Source organism: Lynx canadensis, chromosome D1 (assembly GCF_007474595.2).
Source record: "Lynx canadensis isolate LIC74 chromosome D1, mLynCan4.pri.v2, whole genome shotgun sequence".
In the NCBI taxonomy this organism is placed as follows: Eukaryota; Metazoa; Chordata; class Mammalia; order Carnivora; family Felidae; genus Lynx; species Lynx canadensis.
Genome location: NC_044312.2, coordinates 57,684,467 through 57,707,227, shown reverse-complemented (window position 1 = coordinate 57,707,227; position 22,761 = coordinate 57,684,467). Strand labels below are relative to the sequence as shown.

The 22,761-nt window shown below is 38.7% G+C and overlaps 1 protein-coding gene, 1 long non-coding RNA gene and 1 pseudogene across 2 annotated transcripts in view; 1 reads left to right on the top strand and 2 right to left on the bottom strand.

The window, feature by feature from the left end:
* Positions 1–9,277, bottom strand: part of PGM2L1 (phosphoglucomutase 2 like 1) — a 49,756-nt gene extending 40,479 nt beyond the window's left edge. The window contains exon 1 of the mRNA XM_030330947.1: positions 8,532–9,277. Within this exon, the coding sequence (XP_030186807.1) occupies positions 8,532–8,642 (111 nt within the window). The 5' untranslated portion in view covers positions 8,643–9,277. The remainder of the gene's footprint in view (positions 1–8,531) is intronic.
* The window catches only part of LOC115524571, a 66,904-nt gene continuing 52,348 nt past the window's right edge, over positions 8,206–22,761 (top strand). Inside the window, exon 1 of the long non-coding RNA XR_003972143.1 lies at positions 8,206–8,523. This is a non-coding gene — a long non-coding RNA (uncharacterized LOC115524571). The remainder of the gene's footprint in view (positions 8,524–22,761) is intronic.
* Positions 13,831–14,315, bottom strand: LOC115524569 (annotated as a pseudogene).

Below are 22,761 nucleotides of genomic sequence, written 5' to 3'. Positions count from 1 at the left end.
GATCAAGAGTCACATGCTACTCACTGAGCCAGCCAGGTGCTCCTAGACTTTACTTTTTAGAACAGTTTAAGGTTTACAGAAAATTAAGCAGATAGTACAGGGAGTTCCCATAAATGCCCTAGCCCAGTTTTCCATGTTGTTAACATCTTGTATTAGTGCAGTACATTTGCTGTAGTTGATCCAATACTGACCCATTTTTTTTCAAAGAATTTTTAATATTTTTAAGTAATCTCTACACCTAACATAGGGCTCGAGCTCACAACCCCAAGATCAAGAGTTCCATGCTCCACTGACTGAGCCAGCCAGGTGCCCTTGATCCAATATTATGAACTAAAGTCCACAGTTTACATATGGCTTTTGACAAATACATAATGCCATATATCCACCATTATAGTATCATATAGAATAGCTTCACTGATCTAAAAATTCCTTGTGCTCCATATACTCCTTCCTTTCCCCTGATAACCAGTCATTTTTCAAAAATTACCTGTTTTCAAAATGACATATAGTGGGCATCAGACAGTATGTAACTTTTTCAGAATGGCTTCTTTCACTGGGTAGTATGTATTTAAAGTTTCTTAACTGTGTTTTTGTCTCTTGATGGCTCATTTCTTTTGTGGCTTGATAACTCATTTTTTTTTTTAATTTTTTTTTCAACGTTTTTATTTATTTTTGGGACAGAGAGAGACAGAGCATGAACGGGGGAGGGGCAGAGAGAGAGGGAGACACAGAATCGGAAACAGGCTCCAGGCTCCGAGCCATCAGCCCAGAGCCTGACGCGGGGCTCGAACTCACGGACCGCGAGATCGTGACCTGGCTGAAGTCCGACGCTTAACCGACTGCGCCACCCAGGCGCCCCTTTTTCTTTTTTTAAAAAAAATTTTTTTTAAGCATCCCACTCTTGATTTCAGCTCAGCTCATAATCTCATAGTTCATGAAGTTGAGCCCTGAATCAGATCAGGCTCTACACTAACACGTGGAGCCTGCTTGGGATTCTCTCTCTCTCTCTCTCTCTCTCTCTCTCTCTCTCTGCCCTTTCCCCACATGCGTGTGTATGCACACACGAGCACTCTCTCTCCCAAAATAAATAAATAAATTGGATATACCAAAATTTGTTTACCCATCACCTACTGAAGACATCTGGGTTGCTTCCAGTTTTAAGTACATTTTTAATTTGAAAAAATAAAAGAGTTTTAGTTGAAGATGGAAGCCTCAAGCACTTGTCTCTTCTTCCTCCTGAGAATTTTTTACATGACAATAAAGGTATAAAATAACTAAATCCATAATGCAAAAAGAACTGGAGAAGGGGTCAATGGGTACTGAGGAATAGATGAGATTTCAACATATTTCTGAAAGACAGAAAGAAGCATGAAATGAAATACAATAAGCCAAAACCCTATTTATGCTGATAACATCTACATTTTGTTCCAGCAATCCCACTTTTGGGTATGAGGACAAAAGAACTGAAAGCAGGGTCTTGATGAGATATTTGCATATCCGTGCTCACAGCAGCACTATTCACAACAGCCAAGGGTGGATGCAACCCAAATGTCCATGGATGGATGAATGGATAAACAAAATGTGGTGTATCATATTACTCAGCCTTAAAAAAGGAAATCCTGTCACATGCTACAACATGATGAACCTTAAAGATATTATGCTAAGTGAAATAAACCAGCCATAAAAAGACAAATACTGTATGATTCTCTTTATATGAGACATCCAAAGTAGTCAAATTCATAGAAACAGGATAGAACCCTAGTTATTAGCAGGGGCTGGGAGGAGGGTCAAAGAGGACTTATGTAATGGGTGCAGTTTCACATTTGCAAGATGAAAAAGTTCTAGAGATCCATTTCACAACGATGTGAATATAATTAACACTACTGAACTGTACACTTAAAAATGCGTAAGACTGTAAATTTTATGTTATGTACTTTTTCACAATAAATAAATAATTAAATCTTGTGTTTCGTCTTGTTGATCCTCAAAATTGAAAATAATATGTAAGCACAAGGTTAAGATCATCTAAATATTGTTCATTGTGGGTCTATGTAGTGGGTGTGGATAAAATTTGCTTCTGTTCAGACCTACCTATACCTCCTGAAGGTATTGAGATCAAAACGATTTTTTTTCTTAAGCTCTATCAATTAGTTGTTCAAAATCATGCCCTGTTTTGGTTTCCTGTTGAAACCATAACTTGCTTACTCAGGTCTTCCTTCCTTCCTCCTCCCCTCCCTTCCTCTCTACCAACCCCTGGATAATTGCTTTTCTTTTTTAAATGTTGTTGCCAGGGTGGTGGTGCCTGGGTGGCTCAGTCGGTTAAGCGCATCTGACTTAGGCTCAGGTCATGATCTCATGGCACGTGAGTTCAAGCCCTACAATGGGCTCTGTGCTGACAGCTCGGAGCCTGAAGCCTGCTTCAGATTTTGTGTGTCCCCGTCTCTTGGCCTCCCCTGCTCTTGCTCCGTCTCTGTCTCTCAATAATAAATAAACATTAAAAACAATTTTTTTAAATGTTGTCAGAAAAACATATCATCTTCACCATATCATTAATATCTTCCAGATTTTTACTATTTATGCATAGATGTTGCACTCTTTTTAAAGACACATTTCTTGAAGCCCAATGTGGATCTAGGGCACTACGGTCATCTGAGATTTCTTTACGTTGGGGTAGTTCCTCCATGTCAACTTCCCTTATATTTCCTACTTCCTTTTGCTGTAGGTTTCCTCAACTTAAGCTTTTATATTTTCTATTGCATTTGGCAAAAGGTAGAGGGATAGTCATTTATTTTTCTCTTAACTTCTAAGAGCTCGTTCCTATTTTCGATGCCTTTCTCATAGCAGCTTTCTTCATTTGATGGAATTCTCTTTTTAAATTTAACTTAAAAAAATTTAAAATTCTATGTACCTCATTAACCTCGTTTTTTTCCCCCCTCTGGAGCCATTGCTTTGTTTTTCTTGCTTTTAATGCTGCTTGTTTTATGTAACTTGATCCTTGGTCAGTCATTGATATCCATAAATTATTCTGTGAAAATGGTATGGGTTTTCTCCATTTTTGTAACTGTATGTTATCTGCCAGTCTCCCTTGTTGTTGTCGTTTATTTATTTTTGAAAGGGTGGGGCAGAGAGAGAGGGAGACAGAAGATCTGAAGTGGGCTCTGCACTGACAGCAGAGAGCCCAACGCTCGGCTGGATCTCAGGAGCTCAAAACCAGGGTGAGATCATGACCTGAGCACTGAGCCGAAGTCAGAAGCTTAACGGACTGAGCCACTCAGGCACCCCTACCAATCTCCTCTTAAATAAAATGGGCAATTAGGAGCTCTGGATTTGTGAGTTGGGCTTATTGTTCTGCAGACTGTTAGCACTAATTACATTATTTAAACTTACAAGAATAACTACAACATAATTATTGAAATTTAGGAGAGGTAGAGAATAATGTAAGTTAGCTCCGATTTTTTACAGCATATATTTGCCAAGTAACATATAAAATAAACCAAGGACTAGTGATACTAGTATATTATTTAGTCGTTTGATGGTAACCACGAGAATAACTAAAAACAAGTAGCTAAAAATGGTTTCTAAGGAGCAAATTGAAAATGAGAAGAAGCAGTTAGGAACATTGTTTTTTATTATATTCCCTTTTGTATTTTTTTTTATCATAAGCATGTATTTCTTTGAAATAAATACAAATGAAGTGAATATGAAATGGTAGAAACTGAGGGGAAAATATAAGAAATTTGAAAAGAAAAAGAAAAAATGAATTTCATTTCTAAGAAGGAAAATAAATTCAAACCTTCATTTATCTGTACTAAATTTCTCAGACAGAGGGAGAATGTTGTTGCCAAGGAGATCAAAGCAACTGTTGAGCCGCAAATTCAGCTCTTTAAAAAAATTCCATGACATTTATTCTGCAATTACATCCTACTCAGGTTTTACAAAGGCCAATAAAATGGTTTTAATGAAGTCCTTGAAACCTGGTGTATGATGTCACTAACATTTACTAAATATTCAGGTTATAGAATCTAGTGCAGTGATAAGAAAATTAGAGTAAAAGTCAAATGATCTAAATTCTAGTCTCAACTCCACTGCTTAAAAGCCATACATCCTTGAGTAAGTCATTTACCTTTTCTGAAACTTTCTTTACTTGTAAAAATGGGGAAAACTACTATCTAGCTTGCCTGCCATGCAAGGTTGCTGTATCAAATGAGATTTAGATCATTTTACAACGTTTGAAACATTACAAATAAATTCAAGTAGTAGTGTTAATATTTCCCAAAATTAATAAAGCCACATGTATTCTGTACTCGTCATTGCTTAAGGACCAAATTAAGTATTAGGAAAATGTGAACCAAAAAAAGTAACCTAAACTACTACTATAAAAACTGGATTGAACTAAGTGGCAGATCCAACCTCTGGTCCAGGCTCTACCAAAACTGGATAACTTCCACAACTTCTTTAGATCTCTATACCATGAAATTAGACTAGACCACCTTTGTAGAGGTGCTTCTTGGGTGTCTTTTCCATCACACAATGATGATTAAAAGGGAATTCGTTCACCTCCATTTTACTGGGCTATATTTTGCTTGCAAATGTTTCACTGCTAGGTATCCGAAAATCACTGGCTTAGACTGAAGTCTTTTATTTCTATTTTCAGGCATTTCATAACCCTAACCTAACCTAACCTAACCCATCTTTACATTCTATTCTTTCTCAACACAGACCTACATTTTGAGACCAGAGTACTCTACTCACTATTTCTCAAAATGCCTTGGCCAAGCTGTGCCTGCACATTTTGTCAATATACAACCATTGCTGCTCCAACTGGCTGAATAGCACTGCCCTGTGTCCTGTTCCACTCCCCACCCACACATTAAAACACCCAAACTTGAGCAGTACTCAATACTTTGGCTATATCTGCTTTCAAAAAGTTAAAGTTAGAAGTAAATTAGAAACAGGTGATAGTTGTCATGTTAAAGAGAACCTGGCTTCTAGGCCAGCCAAGACTTGTGTGTAATTTGATAGGATGTAAAAAAACATCAAAAGAAGTAGGAAGAAAGTGGGAGCTTTAGTTAGCCCTAGCAGATAGAAGGGAGTGAGCACTATAGAGGAGTCATCTGGGCACTACTTGGAAGAGGAACACCTTGATCCATGGACTTGGGTTCCAGTGGTAAGATAGTCCCATCATAGAAACGGATGCATTTACTTACTACAGGCCAATGCTGTTAAACATTTAGGCATATATCTGAATCCTTCTGATTTTATTTCATGATCTTTGACTTCCTTATGGTGCATCTAGAAAATACCTTGACTACAGACAAATCTACTTATTTTACATATGTACCATAAATTAATACAACTTCATTCTGAATTCAGACATCAGGTTCAGTTTCGAGTATAGCGAATCCATCCTGAGACAACACAGCCTAACAAATTAGTCTGACAGCATAGAAACTGAGAGATCCTGGACTATGGTAAATTTACCAACAGAATGCCATCCCATAGTACCCCAAACTGCTCCAGTAAAAACCCTGTCTTGTGGAATTATTTTCCTTTTAACACTTACCCACACTCTTACTTATTCAAGGCCAATAAACACATACTGAAGCTTTTCTATGACCCCTACATACCTTTCTGATAATTTCTATGTACCCTAAACTACAGCTGAAACAAATGTTCTACATACACAAAGTTTCTATCTCTGCTTGGAATAGTCTTCCTATGTTGGGAAATCTAAATTCTAACTAATTCTGAAAGTTCAGCACAAATAACACTTTTTTTCATGAAGATAAAACTAGCAATTTTGTTGATCTAGGCAAGCAGAGTCATTGAGAATCAGCCATATTTGATAGGTTCCTTTTTTTTCACTAAACAGGTATTAATCAGGTATGAAACTCAGTTTCTCTTCTAAAAGACTATTTATGCTGTCAGTGTGTAATGTAATAAAAACTATAAGTTTGATCTATTATTTTACATTTCTGCACTCTAAATTTCAGTGCCTTGGGATATATAGCCTAGGTTACCCACAGTCTATAGTAAATACACATTTGTTTACCAATTATAAGCATTCTTTCCCATTATGGGGGGAGTCAGTTAAGTAATTATTTATTATTTTTATTAAATAATTATTTAAATTATTTGGATCTATTCCTCAGTTAAAGGCACTTACTACTTGTTCCCTTTGCAAGCTTTAGTTTTATTTTCCCTTCTATGTTGCTTGAAGATATGATCCACATCTATTTCATGTTTGTATCTCCCACAAGTTTTTAGCTAGTATCTTACATAGAGAGGGCACTTTAAATATAATTTAAGAACCTCTCTTCCATTTTCAGTGAAGGCTCACCTCAGTCTTTTTATATTTATCCTGGTTTTATAAAGTCTCCTTTGATCATCCCAGTCCACAGGTCACTCTTACTTTTGTTCCAATAAGGACTGCCTATAAAACATTTAATTGCCAGCAATACAACCCTAATGTTATCTTTTTTTGCATTTTATAGTCTTTTTATATTTCAGTATATTCCAATAATATCCAGGCATAGACAATTAATACATATTGATTCATTCAGCCAATCTTTAAAAAGAAATCAATCAAGAGACTCATTAGGAAAAGTATAGTCAAAACTGGCACCTAAAGAGAACAAAAGATCTCATCCATGGCAATGAAAAACAAATTCCTATTGTTGGAGTCAAACAACCTTGACATACTTAGTAGTTACTAGTAAATTAAATTGTGTTGTAATTCTACAAGTGTTTTCAAATTTCATGAGTCTTCCTTTCTCTTTAGGGACACATAAGTGCCCAACCACATTCATTTCCTGAAAATACCAATGAAAGCAGATGGCTTTAAACAAAAACAATTAACTATATTAAACATATACAGTTATCATTCATTTGTAATTTGGGCAGGTTTCCCTGCTGAAGACATTATATAGTTGGTTTGTAGTACATTTGATTTTATTGTATGCTATTCCTTAGCTCTTATGCTATGCTTTAAAGTTATTTGCATTTTACACATCCTTACAGTAATTAATGGGATGTCACAAATTCTGCACACTTGATTTAAAAAATATATCTTTATGGTCAAATTCTGTAAAAAGGGACTTATTTCTTTAATTTGATATTTGAATCAGAACACTAGAGATTCTTCCCGCTCCAAGTATGGTCCACAGACTAGCAGCAATGGTATCACCTGGAAGCTCATTCTTGAGGCCGAATCTCAGACCCTACCCCAGGCCTACCAAATGGAAATTTGCATTTTAGATTCCCAGGTGATCTGTAAGCACTTTAAGGTTTGAGAAGCACTGGTTTAGACTCTATAGGAAGAACAGAATGTCTAAGATGCACATGACCAAGAAACAGTTACTAACTCATTGTAATTGCTTATTTGTTGGTCTTTTCTGCTAAATGAAGGCGTGTTGAGGGCAGAAGCCTTTCTATTTCCTCACCACTAGTATTCATTCCCTGGCCCTAACAGGCTCTGAAAACATTACCCAATACACAATACACATTTTTGCTAAATGCATGAATGACTGAGCAAAGTAAAAAAACTTTTTCATAAAGTGAATCCTTTAGGAAATTCTTTTGTACAACACAATTTCATGTACTACCATACTAATTCCTTAATTCAGTATTATGAATTCCATTTTAAATACACTGCCTTCGCTACTTCAACAAATGCATTTAATGCATTTGACAAAGCAAAAGCTTGGATCATCTTCCTCTGCTGGAGTCACCAGTGGCGTCTTTTACAAGTGAGAGAGCTGCATTTTAACTCTGGCTCTCACAGATCCATCCCATATGTCTGCACAAGATGAAATCACCCCAACAACTTGGAGGGGGTGGGGGGAGTAGAGGAGGAAAAGGAATGGGTAAAGCAGAAACAATTCCGTATCAGGAGCATCATATGAAACCTGGAAAACATGATTCTTTGAACAGAATACTTCAGAAAATAACTCCCGGCAAGGGGAATAAAGAGGTAAGAGAACTCTTACCTTTTCAAGAGCTAAAGGTGATAGAGAAAACCACCAGCGACTACCTAGCGACGGAAAGTGGAAACACACCAGACCAGAAGTAAAGCAGAGAGCGGTTAGAGACACCTAAAAAGGGTACCAAAAACCACTTTCAGGTTTGCAGAGAAGGAAGTCAAAGGAGAAGAAAGAGGAAAGAAAATAGTTCTACGAAGGGTAGAACTTACGACATGATGATAAAGTAATAATAAATAATCGATAATAATAATTTTTTTTTAAAGAGACGACATGCACTTGAAGGGCGGGGCTGTGGGTGAGAAAGGGAGGCTGCAATTCCGCGCACTGCAAAAGGAAGTGACCACAGGTATCCCCGCTCAGATGGTCCCGGGGAGGCGGCCCAGGCAAACGTGGGTGGCAACGCCCGGCTCCGCTGTCCCCCACCCCGTGGCCTGAACCATCTTCTCAGCAGCCTGCTGACCACCGGGTGCGGACGGGAAAGGGCGGACTGTGCATGGGCGAGCGGGCGTGAGGGAGGACAGGAGGATGCAAGGCTGAACAGGTACCCACCTTATCCCAACGGAGCCACTGCCCGATGGCCGTGTCTAGCTGAGGATCACCGGTATGGTAGGGGGCGTGGAGCAGGTTGGAGTTCAGGTCTCCCTCCGCGTTTTCAGCCATGGCAGCCAGACTGGGGTGTGAGGGCCTGGGGGCCGGCGAAGACACTGAGTTGGGGGTGGGGGCTGAGATGCGCTCACCAGGGTTCTGACGCCCCCTCCTCACTGAAGGGCATCGGAGACCAACCCCAAGGTGTCTGAACCAGCTCCTGCCGCAGCTTTGCGGAAGCAGGAAAGACGGGGGATTCGGCCACCCGCTCCCCACCAGACTAGCTCCGGGTCTTTCTGGGCGAACGGACTGAGGCGGTCCGGCGGCGAGAGAACAACAACAGTCCCAGATGTCTGGGTCTCGGCCGCCGCCGCCGCCCTCGCCGCTGTACGCCCCGCCTCCCGCGCCACTGGCCCCACCCTTTCCCGCCCCAGCTGATTTAAGTCCCTGGGGCGTGAGGCACCAGCGGGAGAGTACGATCCCGGTGCCTTCGCAGTAACATAAGTTAGGATCCGCTGGGGTGTGATGGGTTGTGGCGCGGCCTTTTTTTTTTTTTTTTAATTTGCTTCTTGCCACGCGTCTTATCCTTGTTAATAGTCCTCACACACTCCCACGCGTCTCCTTTTCTCGCTCAGCTGCCAAGGCCGCTACCAGCACGCTGCTTCAGAGCTCGCTCCGGGGACCCGGGCGCGCGTGCAGGACCCCTGCTCCCTCCAGCTTCAGCTTGGGGGTACGCGCTTGGCGGGAGGATGCACGGGCCTGTTTCCGCACGACCTCACGGGAGTTGTAGTACTCTTCTTCCCCGGAGATCTGTAGAGACCGCCGCAAAGACTACAACTCCCAGCGGCTGCGCGCTCTCCCTTTCCTCAAAGGAAAAAGATCCGCCTCGAAGCTATTCCTTACGGACGCGCCCTGCTCTTACCTTGTTGCGCAATGTGGCCTTAGAATTAAGTTATTTTAAGCCAGGACTGATGCAGTAAGGGGACCACTGTTATCCATTTAATGCTTTACAGTTTATCAGTCATGTTCTATCCCTTCAACCATCTTGTGAGGTAGGTGGGCGTGATCTAGCCCTAATTTACAAACAAAGAGGAAACTGCCTGTGCCTGTGAAGGGAGTTTCTCAAAGGCAAAATTCGTAATGGAACCAGGGTGCCAACCTCACATTTCAGCTGGTAGTTCTGTTGCTGCAGTGGGGTAGGAGGGAGAACAAGATGACTGAAAAAATAGACAAAGAAGTTAAGGAGGGAGGATGGGTCAGCATTTAACCATAACACAAGCAACGATGTCCAGGTGTCAAAAGAGAGGTAAAGAGCAATGACGATAGGCATACGGAGGAGGAAATGAGATATTTGAAATAATCTTCAATTTTTTATTTTGCCTCTCTGCTATGGAACGCTCACCTTGCAGAGTCACACAACTTGAGAACTGAGAGATGCTGAGCAGGGCTTACCTGTCAGACGCTCAGTTTCTTGGTTTGGCCTTCTTACAATGGCTCTATGATTTTGGCTGAGTATCTTACAGCTCTTTCCCTAGTCAGCTTTTTTGTAAGGAGGGTGTAATAATATTTTACAGTTACTGGCTCTACAGTAACTTAATAAATAGCTTTAGAGTGCTTGAAGGTTCACAGATAAAAGACCTAATAAATTCAAAATACTCCTTTCTTCCCTTTAACAAGCCATTTACCATAATAAAATCCAAGCTACCAAGGTATAGAAAGAGCATAGTGCCAATTCCTGAAAAATAATGTGCCATGGTTGGGATTTACAGTCTTTGCTAAGCAGTTGGGTGTTTCTTTTATGGAATTAGCAGGTTCTTTTAATCACACAAGGCCTGGGAAACAACCACGTGTCCTGAAAAGAAATTAATAGTTCACTATCGTCACCATTATTGTCCATGACAAATGTTAAGTATTTACTCTATGCTAAGCATTATGCTAGGAGCTGAGGCCACAAGAAAGTATATAACAAAACTGTTTATTTCAAAAAATAAAATGTGCCTGGGAAGACAGATGTATGTGAGAAAATGCTTCCTTCAGACAACTGTTAAAGAATTCAGAGTCTGAGGTAGTCAATAAAAGCAACAAGCAGCAGGAGGGAGAAGCACTGGGCTTTAAAGGTCAAAAAATTAATAAGTAGAGAAAAAGGTAGAGGGCATTTCAAACCCATACATCACTGGTTCTCAAATCTCCCTAGGAATTCATTTAAAATGTGTATTTCTGGGGCACCTGGGTGGCTCAGTTGGTTGGACATCCATCTCTTGATTGTGGCTCAGATCATGATCCCAGAATCATGGGATTGAGCCCCGTGTCAGGCTCTATGCTGTTAGTCTCCATGCTGAGCTTGGATTCTCTCCCACTCCCTCCCTCTCTTTCTCTCTCTCTTCTCTCTCTCCTACTCTTCCCCCCTCTCTCCTTCTTCCCCTCTCCCCCTCATGCTCTCTCTCTCTTAAAAAAAAAAAAAAGTGTATTACTGGTCACTGCCCTAGAGATTCTGATTCAGTGCTTTGGAATAGGGCCTAAGTGCCCACATATTTAACAAATATCTATTGATTGTGACATAGGTGGCCATGATCTGACTACAGAGTTTGATAGGAGGACCAGTGAATTGGTGTCCTCTGGAATCTCATTAAGAAATACATAATTTCAGGCCCCATCCCAATTGTGCTGAATCAAAATCTGTATTTTAACAGGAGCCAATGATGATTTATATGCATATTAAATTTGATAAGCAGTGGTTTTTATAAGACAGTTCTTAAATTTAATTCAATTCTGAGAAACACTACTAAATCAACAGACCTTCTAAGAGATGGAATTCTATAACACAAGTATAAAAGACTGGAGAAATACAAGTTTTAATTCAACACCAGAATCAACCAGCCCTCAATTTTATCAGCAAGATTATGACATACACTGGTTACCAGAAACCTTGCCCAGCATCTTTGGCTTATTGCTTAGGAATTGAGGGGTACCCAAAGAGACCTACAACTTATCAAATCAAAGAATAGTGTAAGTGTGTCCAGAAGAGGGAGTATAACAGTTTTCCTAGTCAGAGAAAGTTCAGAAGCTTTAATTTCTGTTGGAATTTGCCCAGGGTTCTTTTTTTTCAAGTCTTTATTTAAATTTCAGCTAATGTACAGTGTAATATTAGTTTCAGGTATACAACATAGTGATTCAACACTTCCATACATCACCCAGGGCTCATCACAAGTGCACTCCTTAATCCCTGTCACATTTAACCCACCCCTGCACCCACTTCCCTTCTGGTAACCATGGGTTTATTCTTTATAATTAAGAATCTCTTTCTCTCTCTCTCTCTCTTTTTTCCCCCTTGCTCGTTTGGTTTCTTAAATCCCAGGTATGAGTGAAATCATATGGTATTTGTCTTTCTCTGACTGACTTACTTTGCTTAGCATAATACTTTGCAGCTCCATCCATGTTGTTACATATGGCAACATTTTGTTCTTTTTTATGGGAATTTGCCTAGGGTTCTGTATTTTTATTTGCTAAATCTGGCAACACCAACTGTGGTCATGAAAGAGAATATCTCTCTTGGTCCTAATATATATATGACCTAATATTTTAAGGTCATGATGTATATAACTTACCCTCAAGTGGTTCAGAAAAAAATACTGTGTGTGTGTGTATATACACACACAAATATATGTTATATATACACACACATATGTATTATATAAATATACATGTAAACATATGGCTAGATAAATACCAAATAATAGATCAAATGGGGGGACATTTTAACAACGGGTGAATTTGGGTAAAGGATAGATGGATAATCTTTGTACTATTTTAATTTTTGCAGCTTCATTTGAAATTATTTCTAAATTAAAAAATTTAGAAGAAAAACCTCAGGGCATCTGGGTGGCTTAGTTGGTTAAGCACCCAACTTCAACTCAGGTCATGATCTTGTGGTTCATGAGTTCAAGCCCTGCGTCGGGCTCTGTGCTGACAGCTCAGAGCCTGGAGCCTGCTTCAGATTCTTTGTTTTCCTCTCTCTGTGCCCCTCCCCCGCTTGCACTCTGTCTCTCTCTCTCAAAAATAAATAAACATTAAAAAAATTAAAAAAAGAGAAACCTCAAGTGTATAAGAAATAGCCATTTATTTATTGTTTTTAAAATTCTAATGAAGAGATTCAAACCTCTCATTCTGTCAGGGTAGCAAGAAACTAAGTTTTCATCAGTATCAGGGGCCCCTCCTCTCATTCAGGCTTTATTGTATGGTACTGGGGAAACAGAGAGTCAATAGCTCTAGTTCATCAAAGTTTTTGCTAACATCTGTATTGTCCAGGGTCTTTTTTTTTTTTTAATTTCATTAAAAATTTTATTTTTAGAGCCCATCAATGGACAAATCCCAAACAGTAGCAATACAGAGTATTTAAGAACATTTTAATACTTCTTTCTACCCATCTTTGTTTTCCTTTCCACAAACAAACATACTGGATTAACGCAACAATACTCTTAACCCCAAGTTCAATGCCTGAGTACTTTCAATATCTATTTTGAACACATAATAAAGCAGAGGCAGTTGATTTTATTTCTATTTGGAGCTCAGCAATTACTTTAGCTTCACATTATTGTATCACAAATTATAACCAAATGGCCTACCAAAGCAGCTAAAATCATAAAATTATTATAAGCCAAGTCAATGGTATGTATAAAGTTAACATGAAACAACAACTAGACTAGTATACGTTTGTTTTGGGTCCTACAAGAAATATGCCAAAATAACAAGCTTCAGTAAAAGATGAGGTCCTTGGGCAGAGGAGAAGGGGAAGTCATATCATCAAAAATTTTGAGGAAAAGTTAGGTAAAAGGAAACCAGCCTATAGTTTTAATCAAATGAAGGGAGAAAGGGGAGTACCTTATTAGGGTTGATGACAACTTGGGAAAAGACATATAGCATTCCATCACAAACTTGTTCACTACCTCAAGAGCTCAGCATCAGGCTCTCCAGGCATTCTGTTATTCTCCCGCTGGGTTTCTTCACGTGAACATAAACGTACATTTATGCTAACAACAGAGTATTATACGGTATTTAATCTGATGGCAAACAATAGGAAAAAAAATTGTTAGGGCCAGACTGACTTCAGGCCATCTCAATACCCCTGAAAATAGGGGCAAAAAATGAATCATTAAGAAACAGTATTCAAAGAGTACTGTATTACCTAATGTGATTTATAAAACAAGCACAATTCAGTAATTGTCAATGGAAAAAGTCATAATATTTGAAAATTAGTAATGTTTTGATGCTGATTTTTTACCAAAATGGTACTCCAAACAGTTAAGTTGGAACAAATTCCAAACTCGCACTTACTTGCATCACCTCAGTTTAATAATCCAATAAATGACAAGACAAACAATGAAAACAACATCATGTAGCACAGCAGCTTGTTTGGCTCCCTCTAGATAAAATCTTCAGTTTTCCCATAGTTTTACCTAGAAATCCAGTTATAGAATCAAACTGTGAATCCATTTCAGCTAATAATTTATTTTGATGCTTAACCTCATGGCCTATTTCGATGGAAAGAGATTTTATAGCAGTTACTTTGCTTCTCAGACTTTCAGTGAGTCTCTCATTTTCTTCACAGGCACTATACCCACTGTTAGCATAGCCATAGTTCCCATATTTGCCTGGAGGTACTCCTTCACCCAAGCCTGCACGCCTCATCCTGCCAGAGTAGGGAAGGAAAAAAAGCAGAAGGAGGGGTGGGTAGAAAGGGGCCATGGTCCCCCGGACGGTGTCTTCAGAACCAGGGCCCAAAGAAACACCAGCTTCTTTCCCTGAAGCGCCATGACATCAGTCTATATTGCCCAGGGTCTTAATGGTCTCTGGAAGTCTGACAGCTTTCTCCTTGCAAAGCATTTGTAAGCTGTGGTCAGGAAACTTGGTTAAGACTATGAACCCCAAGGCCTCTATCTAGGTATACCATATAACCATCACCTCTAAAATCTTGCCAATTCCTTAGACCTCAGGGACTCTCTCCTCACTCTCCTATCGTAAGACTTTAAATCTTGAGGAAATCTATCATTCTGCTGTGTGATTTCTCTGAAAAGAGAAGTATTGCTGCTCGCAAAGATAGGTGATAGAAACTCTACTGAAATCTGTATTTAAAAAAAAGTCAAGAAGCAATTTTCAACTTTTAGCCCTGTTGCAAAAAACTCCAAGGGAATACGATAATAACAAAAAGTGATTATCTTTGTGTGAGGGGGAAGGATGCAGAGCATGCCTGAGATTCGGGTTAAGCAAGGCAAAGAACCTGGGGGGCAAAATCTAAGGAGGTGCTCCTTTTTCAGGTTTGTGGAAGTGCAGGATTGGTGCCTGAGAGTGAGTGCCTTAGTATATTTTTTTAAACAGCTTTATTGAGATATAATTCATATATTGAGATATAATTCATTTAAAGTGTACAATTACATGTTTTTTGTTATGTTCACTGATATGCACAAACATTACCACAGTCAATTTTATTTTTTTTTTATTTTTTATTTTTTAAAATTTTTTTTTCAACGTTTATTTATTTTTGGGACAGAGAGAGACAGAGCATGAACGGGGGAGGGGCAGAGAGAGAGGGAGACACAGAATCGGAAACAGGCTCCAGGCTCTGAGCCATCAGCCCAGAGCCTGACGCGGGGCTCGAACTCACGGACCGCGAGATCGTGACCTGGCTGAAGTCGGAAGCTTAACCGACTGCGCCACCCAGGTGCCCCATCCACAGTCAATTTTAGAACATTCTCATTATCTCGGAAAGAAACCTCATGCCCTTTAGCTATCAGCCTGCTATTGCCTAATCTCCCACTCCAGGCCTAAGCAACCACTAATCTGCTTTATATATTTGTAGATTTCCCTGTCCTGAACATTTCATGCAAAAGGAATCATATAATATGTGGTCTTTGTGACTGACTTTTTTCACTTAGCATAATGTTTTGAAAGTTCATACATGTTGCAACATGTATGAGTATTTAATTTCTTTTTACAGTTGAATAGTATTCCAGTGTATGGGTATACTACATTTTGTTGACCTATTTGTCCATTGATGACATTTGGGTTGTTTCTGTCTTTTGGCTGTTATGAGTAATGCTGCTACAAAATTCATGTACAGTTATGTGTGGACTATGTTTTCATTTCTCTTTGGTATATACCTATGAGTGGATTGGCTGGATCATGTGGTAACTTATGTTTAATCATTTGAGGAACAGCCAGGCTGTTTTCCAAAGCGGCTACACCATTTACATTCCCAACAGCAGTGTATGAGGGTTTTACCACAGATTTTTCCAACACTTCTTATTATCCCACTTTTTGATTCTAGCCATTTTAGTGACTGAAGTTGTATTTCATTGTGGTTTTTATTTGCATTTCCCTGATGACTAGTGATGTTGAACATCTTTTCATATGCTTAAGGCCATTTGTATATCGTCCTTGGAGAATTGTTTATTCACATCTTTTGCCCTTTTTTTAAATTGTTTTTTTATTGAGTTGTAAGATTTATTTATATTTCTGGATATAAGTTCCTGATACAAATCAGATAAATGATTTGCAAATATTTCCTTTCATTCTGTGGGTTGTCTTTTCACATTCTTTTATATTACTGAAGTATGGATGACATACAGTGTTATGTTAGTTTCAAGTGTACAACATAGTGATTTGACAGTTTTATACATTACTCAGTGCTCACCACAACAAATGTAGTCACCACCTGTCACCATACAATAGTATTGACAGTATTCCCTATGCTGTGATTTTTGTCTTTATAACTTATTTTATAACTGAAAGTTTGAACCTCTTAATCCCCCTTTGCCTATTTCACCCATCCCTCCCATCCTCTGTCTTTTCACAATCTTGATGGTGTTATCTGAAGCACAAAAGTTTTTAGTTTTGAGGAAGTCTGATTTATCTTTTTTTTTTTCTGTTGTTTATATCTAAGAATTCTTTGCAAATTCTAAAGTCATGGAGATTTACCCTTTGTTGTCTACTAAGACTTTTATGTTTCTAGCTCTTATGTTAGATTCTTGATCTATTTTGAATTGCTTTTTTATATGGTGTGAGGAAGGGATCTAAACTCATCTGTAAGTGGCCATCTGAGCTCCATTTGTTGAAAAGACTACTCTTTGCCTACTGGATGGCCTTGGCATTCTTGTAGAAGATTAGTTGACTATGGACATATGGATTTATTTCTTGACTCTCAGTATATTCCATTGGTCTATATGTCTATCCTTGTGCTAGTACCACAATGTCTAGATTACTGTTACTTTGTAGTAAGTTTTGAAATCAGGAAGTGTGAGTCCTACTTTGTTCTTCTTTTTCAAGTTTGTTTTGACTATTCTAACTCCCTCACAATTCTAAGTAAATATTACAGTCAGCTTGTTAGTTTCTACAAAGAATTCAGCTGGGGATTCTGATTGGTTACATTGAATCTATAGAGCAGATTGGGGAGTATCACTGTCTTAACAATGTTAAGTCTTCCAATCCATGAACATGGGATGTTTTCTATTGTAGATCTTCTTTAATGTCTTTCAACAATATTTTATGGTTTACAGAATGTAAGTTTTGCACTTTTTTGTTAAATTTATTCCTAAGTATTTTATTCTTTTTGATGTCATTGTAAATGGAATTTTTTTCTTAATTTCATTTTTGGATAGTTCATTGCAAGTATACATAAATACAATTGGTTTTTGTACATTGATTACATCCTGAAACATCACTGAATTCATTTATTAGTTCTGATAGTTTTTTATGCAATTTCTTAGAATTTTCTGTATGCAAGATCATGTCATCTGTGAATAGTTTTACTTTTTCCTTTATAATCTGGATGCCTTTTGTTTCTTTTCCTTGCCTGCTTGCCCTGGCTAGACCCTCCAGTACAATGTTGAATTGAAGTAGCAAGAGTGGGCATCCTTATCTTGTTCCTGACCTTAAGGGAAAGCATTCAGTCTTTCACTACTACGTGTATTGTTAACTGTGGGTTTTTAGTAGATGCTTTTAATCATGTTGGTGGAATTCTCTTCTGTTTCTAGTTTGTTGAGTGTTTTTATCATGAGAGAGGGTTGAATTTTGTCACTTGCTTTTCTTAAAAAAAAAAGTTTGTCAATTTATTTACTTATTTAGAGCAAGTGGGGGAAGGGCAGAGAAAGAGGGAGAGAGAGAATCCCAAGAAGGCTCTGCACTGTCAGCGCAGAGCCCAACACAGGGCTCGAACTCATGAACCTTGAGATCATGATCTGAGCCAAAATAAAAGTAAGATGCTTAACTGACTGAGCCACCCAGGTGCCCCCAAATGCTTTTCTGTATCTATTAAGATGTACATGAAAATTGTGTTTTTTATTATGTTGATTACATTATTACAATTATTACATTAATTGATTTTTTAGAAGTTAGACCAAACTTGCCTTCTACGTGTTCATGGTATATCATTGTCTTTATATGTTGCTGCATTTGTTTTGCTAGTATTTTGCTGAGGATTAATCTGTCCATATTCATAATAGATACAGTCTATATTTTTCTTGTGATATATTTTTCTGGTTTTAGTATCAGAGTAATACTGGCCTCATAAAATGAGTGCTCCCTTCTAACTTTTGGAAAAGTTTGTATAGAATTGGCATAAAATTTCCTTTAATTTTTAATAGAGAATTCAGTGGTAAAATCATTTGGGTCTTGGCTTTTGGGTAGTTTTGGGTAGTTTTCTGATTATTAATGCAATCTCTTCACATTTTGTAGGTCTATTCACTCGTCTTTCTTCTTGAGTTTCATTAGTCTGTTTCTTTGTGGGAATTTGTCCCTTTCATCAAGGTTTTCTAATTTGTTGGCATACGTTGTTTATGGTATTTCTTTTTAATCCTTTTTTTCCCCATAAGGTCAGTAATAATGTCTCCTCCTTTACTTGATTCTAGTAATTTGACTCTTGGGGGGAGGTGGTTAGTCTAGCTATAGGTCAATTTTAGTTTCTCTTTTCAAAGAACTAACTTTTAGGGTCACTGATTTTCTCTATTGCTTTTCTATTCTTTATTTCATTAATTTCCACTCTAATCTATATTATTTCTCGTCTTCCAGTTTCCTAATTTTCTTTTTATCAGAATCTAATTTACTAAACTGAGCCTTAGGTTTTTTGTGTGTTCATGTATTCCAATAAAACTTTATTTTACAAAAGCAGGTGGCAGGCCATGTTTGACCTGTGGGCCACAGTTTGCCCATCCATGATCTAGAGTAATGGTTCCCAACCTTGGATGCATACCATTTTATGGAACTGATTCCTGGACCTCACTCCCTGAGATTATGACTCAACTGATCTGGATTGGAGCATAGGGTGTTTTTTTCTTTGCTTGGTTGTTTTTTAAGCTTTCTCAAGTGTTTCCCATGTGAAGCCAAGGCTTAGAGCCCTCTTTTCAGAGCAGTGATTTGACCTTGGGTTTTTTGTTTGTTTGTTCTTGGCTTAAAACAACAGAAATTTAATATCTCAGAGTTTGAGGCCAAAAGTCCAAGTTGAAGTGTCAGTAGGGCCTTGCTCCCTCTGAAGGCTCTAATGGAGAATCCTTCCTTGCCACTTTCAGCTTCTGATGGCTGTAATTGTTCCTTAGTTTGTGGCTACATAACTCCAATCTCTGCCTCTGTCTTCACACGGCCTCTCCTCCTCCAACTCAAGAACAGCAAATGAGGCGCTCCTGGGTGGCTGAGTTGGTTGAGCATCCAACTTGGGCTCAGGTCATGATCTCGCAGTCTGTGAGTTTGAGCCCTGGGTCAGGCTCTGTGCTGAGAGCTCAGAGCCTAGAGCCTGTTTTGGATTCTGTGTCTCCCTCTCTCTCTCCCTCTCCCCCGCTCATGCTCTGTCTCTTAATGTCTCAAAAATAAAGATAAACATTAAAAAAAATAAAAAAAAAGAACAGGAAATGAACAGATGCATAGTGCAAAGTGTGGGGGCATGGGGTGGCATGGAGTTTTCATGTCCTCAGGTCATGCCACCCTCCTAGTAACTGGATGTGTTCACCAACTCAGAAGTTCCATCTTTGAAATTTTGATTTCAGTTATTATATTTTATATATGTATTAAATTCTTTTAGATTCTTTTACAAATTTTATAAAAGTGCTATAGCACTTTTTATGGTCTCCTGTTCTCTTTAGAGATCTCCTCTTTATTTAGTGAAAGAACTGGTAGACTGTAGTCAGTTTTCTAACAGTGTTTCATTTCCTGATGAAATACAGGATCCATCTTCTATTATAATATGCAGATAGTATAGTATATTATGGATGAAGGGGTATTGAAACTATTCAGGTTAGCTCTGGGCTCCAGGAGAGAAATTATGATTTTTAAAAAAAAATTTTTTTAATGTTTATTTATTTTTAAGACAGAGAGAGCATGAACGGGGGGAGGGTCAGAGAGAGAGGGAGACACAGAATCTGAAGCAGGCTCCAGGCTCTGAGGTGTCAGCACAGAGCCCGACGCGGGGCTCGAACTCACGGACCGTGAGATCATGACCTGAGCCGAAGTCAGACGCTCAACCGACTGAGCCACCCAGGCGCCCTGAGAAATTATGATTTTATGATGGTGTGATGTCCTCAGCCTGATATATCCTGGAAATTTCTAGGAACTGAAGAAAATTAAACATTCCAGACTCAAAGCAACAGGAAAACATAACCCCATATTATGTGGCAAAGGGAGGACTAAAAGGTATTATTTTTGTGAATTTCATTGTTTAAAAAAGTCTATATAAATCACAAGCTGGAACAAGTAATACATACACACACTCATATTTTCCTGCCCATCCTTTAGTTAGGGATATCAGTGAAGAGTGAAATGGCTAAAAGTATGTATCAGTTATGATTGCATTCAGCTACATGTATTGAAAACCAAACTAGAGTGACTTAACCAAAGAGAGGTATTTTTGTTTTCCAAATAACAAGAAGTCCCAAGGAAGGCAATCCAAGTGCAGCAAGTCAAAGACATTATTAATGACCAGTCTCCTTTTTATCTTCCTGCTCTGTCATCCTAAATGTGTGGTGCTCAGCCTCACAGTCAAAAGATGACTACTGACTTCTGGTTTCTAGTCAGGCATGTAAGGAATTTGGAAGATGCCATTGCATCCTAACCATAAGTAAACAGCTGAACAAACTGAAAAATCAATAGCTTTCCTGGATCCATCAGAGAAGTGATGTCACAGTGCAAGCTGCTGCCCCCAAACTGGAGACACAGGCCTATATGAAGAATCACAATTTACTGTAATGGAAATCCCCAAGCAGAAACCTCAGGAACCAGTGCAAGGGTTGGAAAACCTAAACTACAATTGATGAATTACGGGAGGCTCAATGTGGCCAAGTCTGAGAATCAAAAACTCCAAGGAGACCAGTCATATGGGGGTATATACTTTTGTCAGTTTTACCTCCAGGAGGTTGACCAGGTTTTCATAGTGAATATTGGAGAAAAATCCCTCATACTTCTGGCAGGCCAAGGGAGGAAGAAACCATTTTGAATACACCAGAGAATCTGCTCTTAACAAGACCTGCCTCAGGAGAAACTGTTTAACCAGAGGCTAACCTGCTGGATTTTTATCAGAGCTTAACTGACCTGGGGGGAGGGAAATACCCAACCCAAGCGCACTCGAACTATCCTGTCCCCTAAGGGTTGGGGTAAGACTGAAAGGTACTTGTGAAGTTTACAACCCAGTCACAGGCTCCTTAAGAGACTGATACTAATCATCGGACTACAGAATACTTCTACTCTCCCTTCACCTTACCATGTTACAAAAGACCCATTTATAAGCAGTTTTTTTACCCAGTACATCATATGCAAATATCAGTAAAAATTATTAGACATATTAAGTGGCAAAAAACAGCTTAGAGAGAGAAATCATCAGAACCAGACTCAGATACAGCAGGGGTATTGGAATCATCAGATGAGAAATTTAAAACAACTGTTGTTAATATACTAAGGGCTCTAATGAATAAAGGAGACAGCATGCAAGAACAGATGGGTAATATAAGCATAGAGGTGGTAATTGTAAGAAAAAATCAGAAAAATGCTAGAGATCAAAAACATGTAGCAGAAATGAAGAGTGCCTTTGATGGACTTCTTTCCTCAACTGGACACAGCGGAGGAAAGAATTTCTGAGCTTGAGGATATCTCAATAGAAACTCCCCAAAATGAAAAGCAAAGAGAAAAGAGGCTGACAAAAACAGAATATCCAAGAACTATGGGGCAACTACAAAAGGTATGACATACTATTCATAATGGGAATATTAGAAAGAGAAGAAAGAGAAAGAAACAGGAGAAATATTTAAAGCGATAAAGAAGGAGAATTCCCCCAAATTAATGTGAGACACCAAATCACAGATCCAGGAAGCTCAGAGAACACCAAGCAGGATGAATGTCCAAAAAACACTGTATTTAGGGATATCATATTCAGATTGTTGAAAATATAAGATGAAGAAAAAATCCTGAAGGAACCCAGAATTATAAAAACAGCTTACCTATATATGAGCAAAGATACAAATAACATCAGCTTCTTCTCAAAAAACTACGCAGAAGAAGAGAGTGGAGTAAAATATTTAAAGTGTTGACAGGAAAAAAACCCTAGAATTATGTTCTTTGCAGGCTAATCTTTAAAAAGTGAAGAAGAAATAAAGACTTTCTCAGACAAGCAAAAACTAAAGGAATTGTTGCCAGTTGACCTGCCTTGCAGGAAATGTTAAACGTTCTTTAGAGAGAAGGAAAATGATACAGGTCAAAAAGTCGTACAAAAAAGAAAAAAAAGGGGCGCCTGGGTGGCGCAGTCGGTTAAGCGTCCGACTTCAGCCAGGTCACGATCTCGCGGTCCGGGAGTTCGAGCCCCGCGTCGGGCTCTGGGCTGATGGCTCGGAGCCTGGAGCCTGTTTCCGATTCTGTGTCTCCCTCTCTCTCTCTGCCCCTCCCCCATTCATGCTCTGTCTCTCTCTGTCCCAAAAATAAATAAACATTGGAAAAAAAAAAAAATTAAAAAAAAAAAAGAAAAAAAAAAAGCATTGGTGAAAGTAAAAGTGAAAGTAAAATGAAAACATTTACTTTTCAAAAAAAGGTTTAATTTTCATATTGTTTTTTTTAAGTGTTTATTTATTTTTGAGAGAAAGAGAAACAGAGCACGGGTGTGGGGGGGGCGGGGATAGAGAGAGAGGGAGACACAGAATCCAAAGCAGGCTTCAGGCTCTGAGCTGTTAGCACA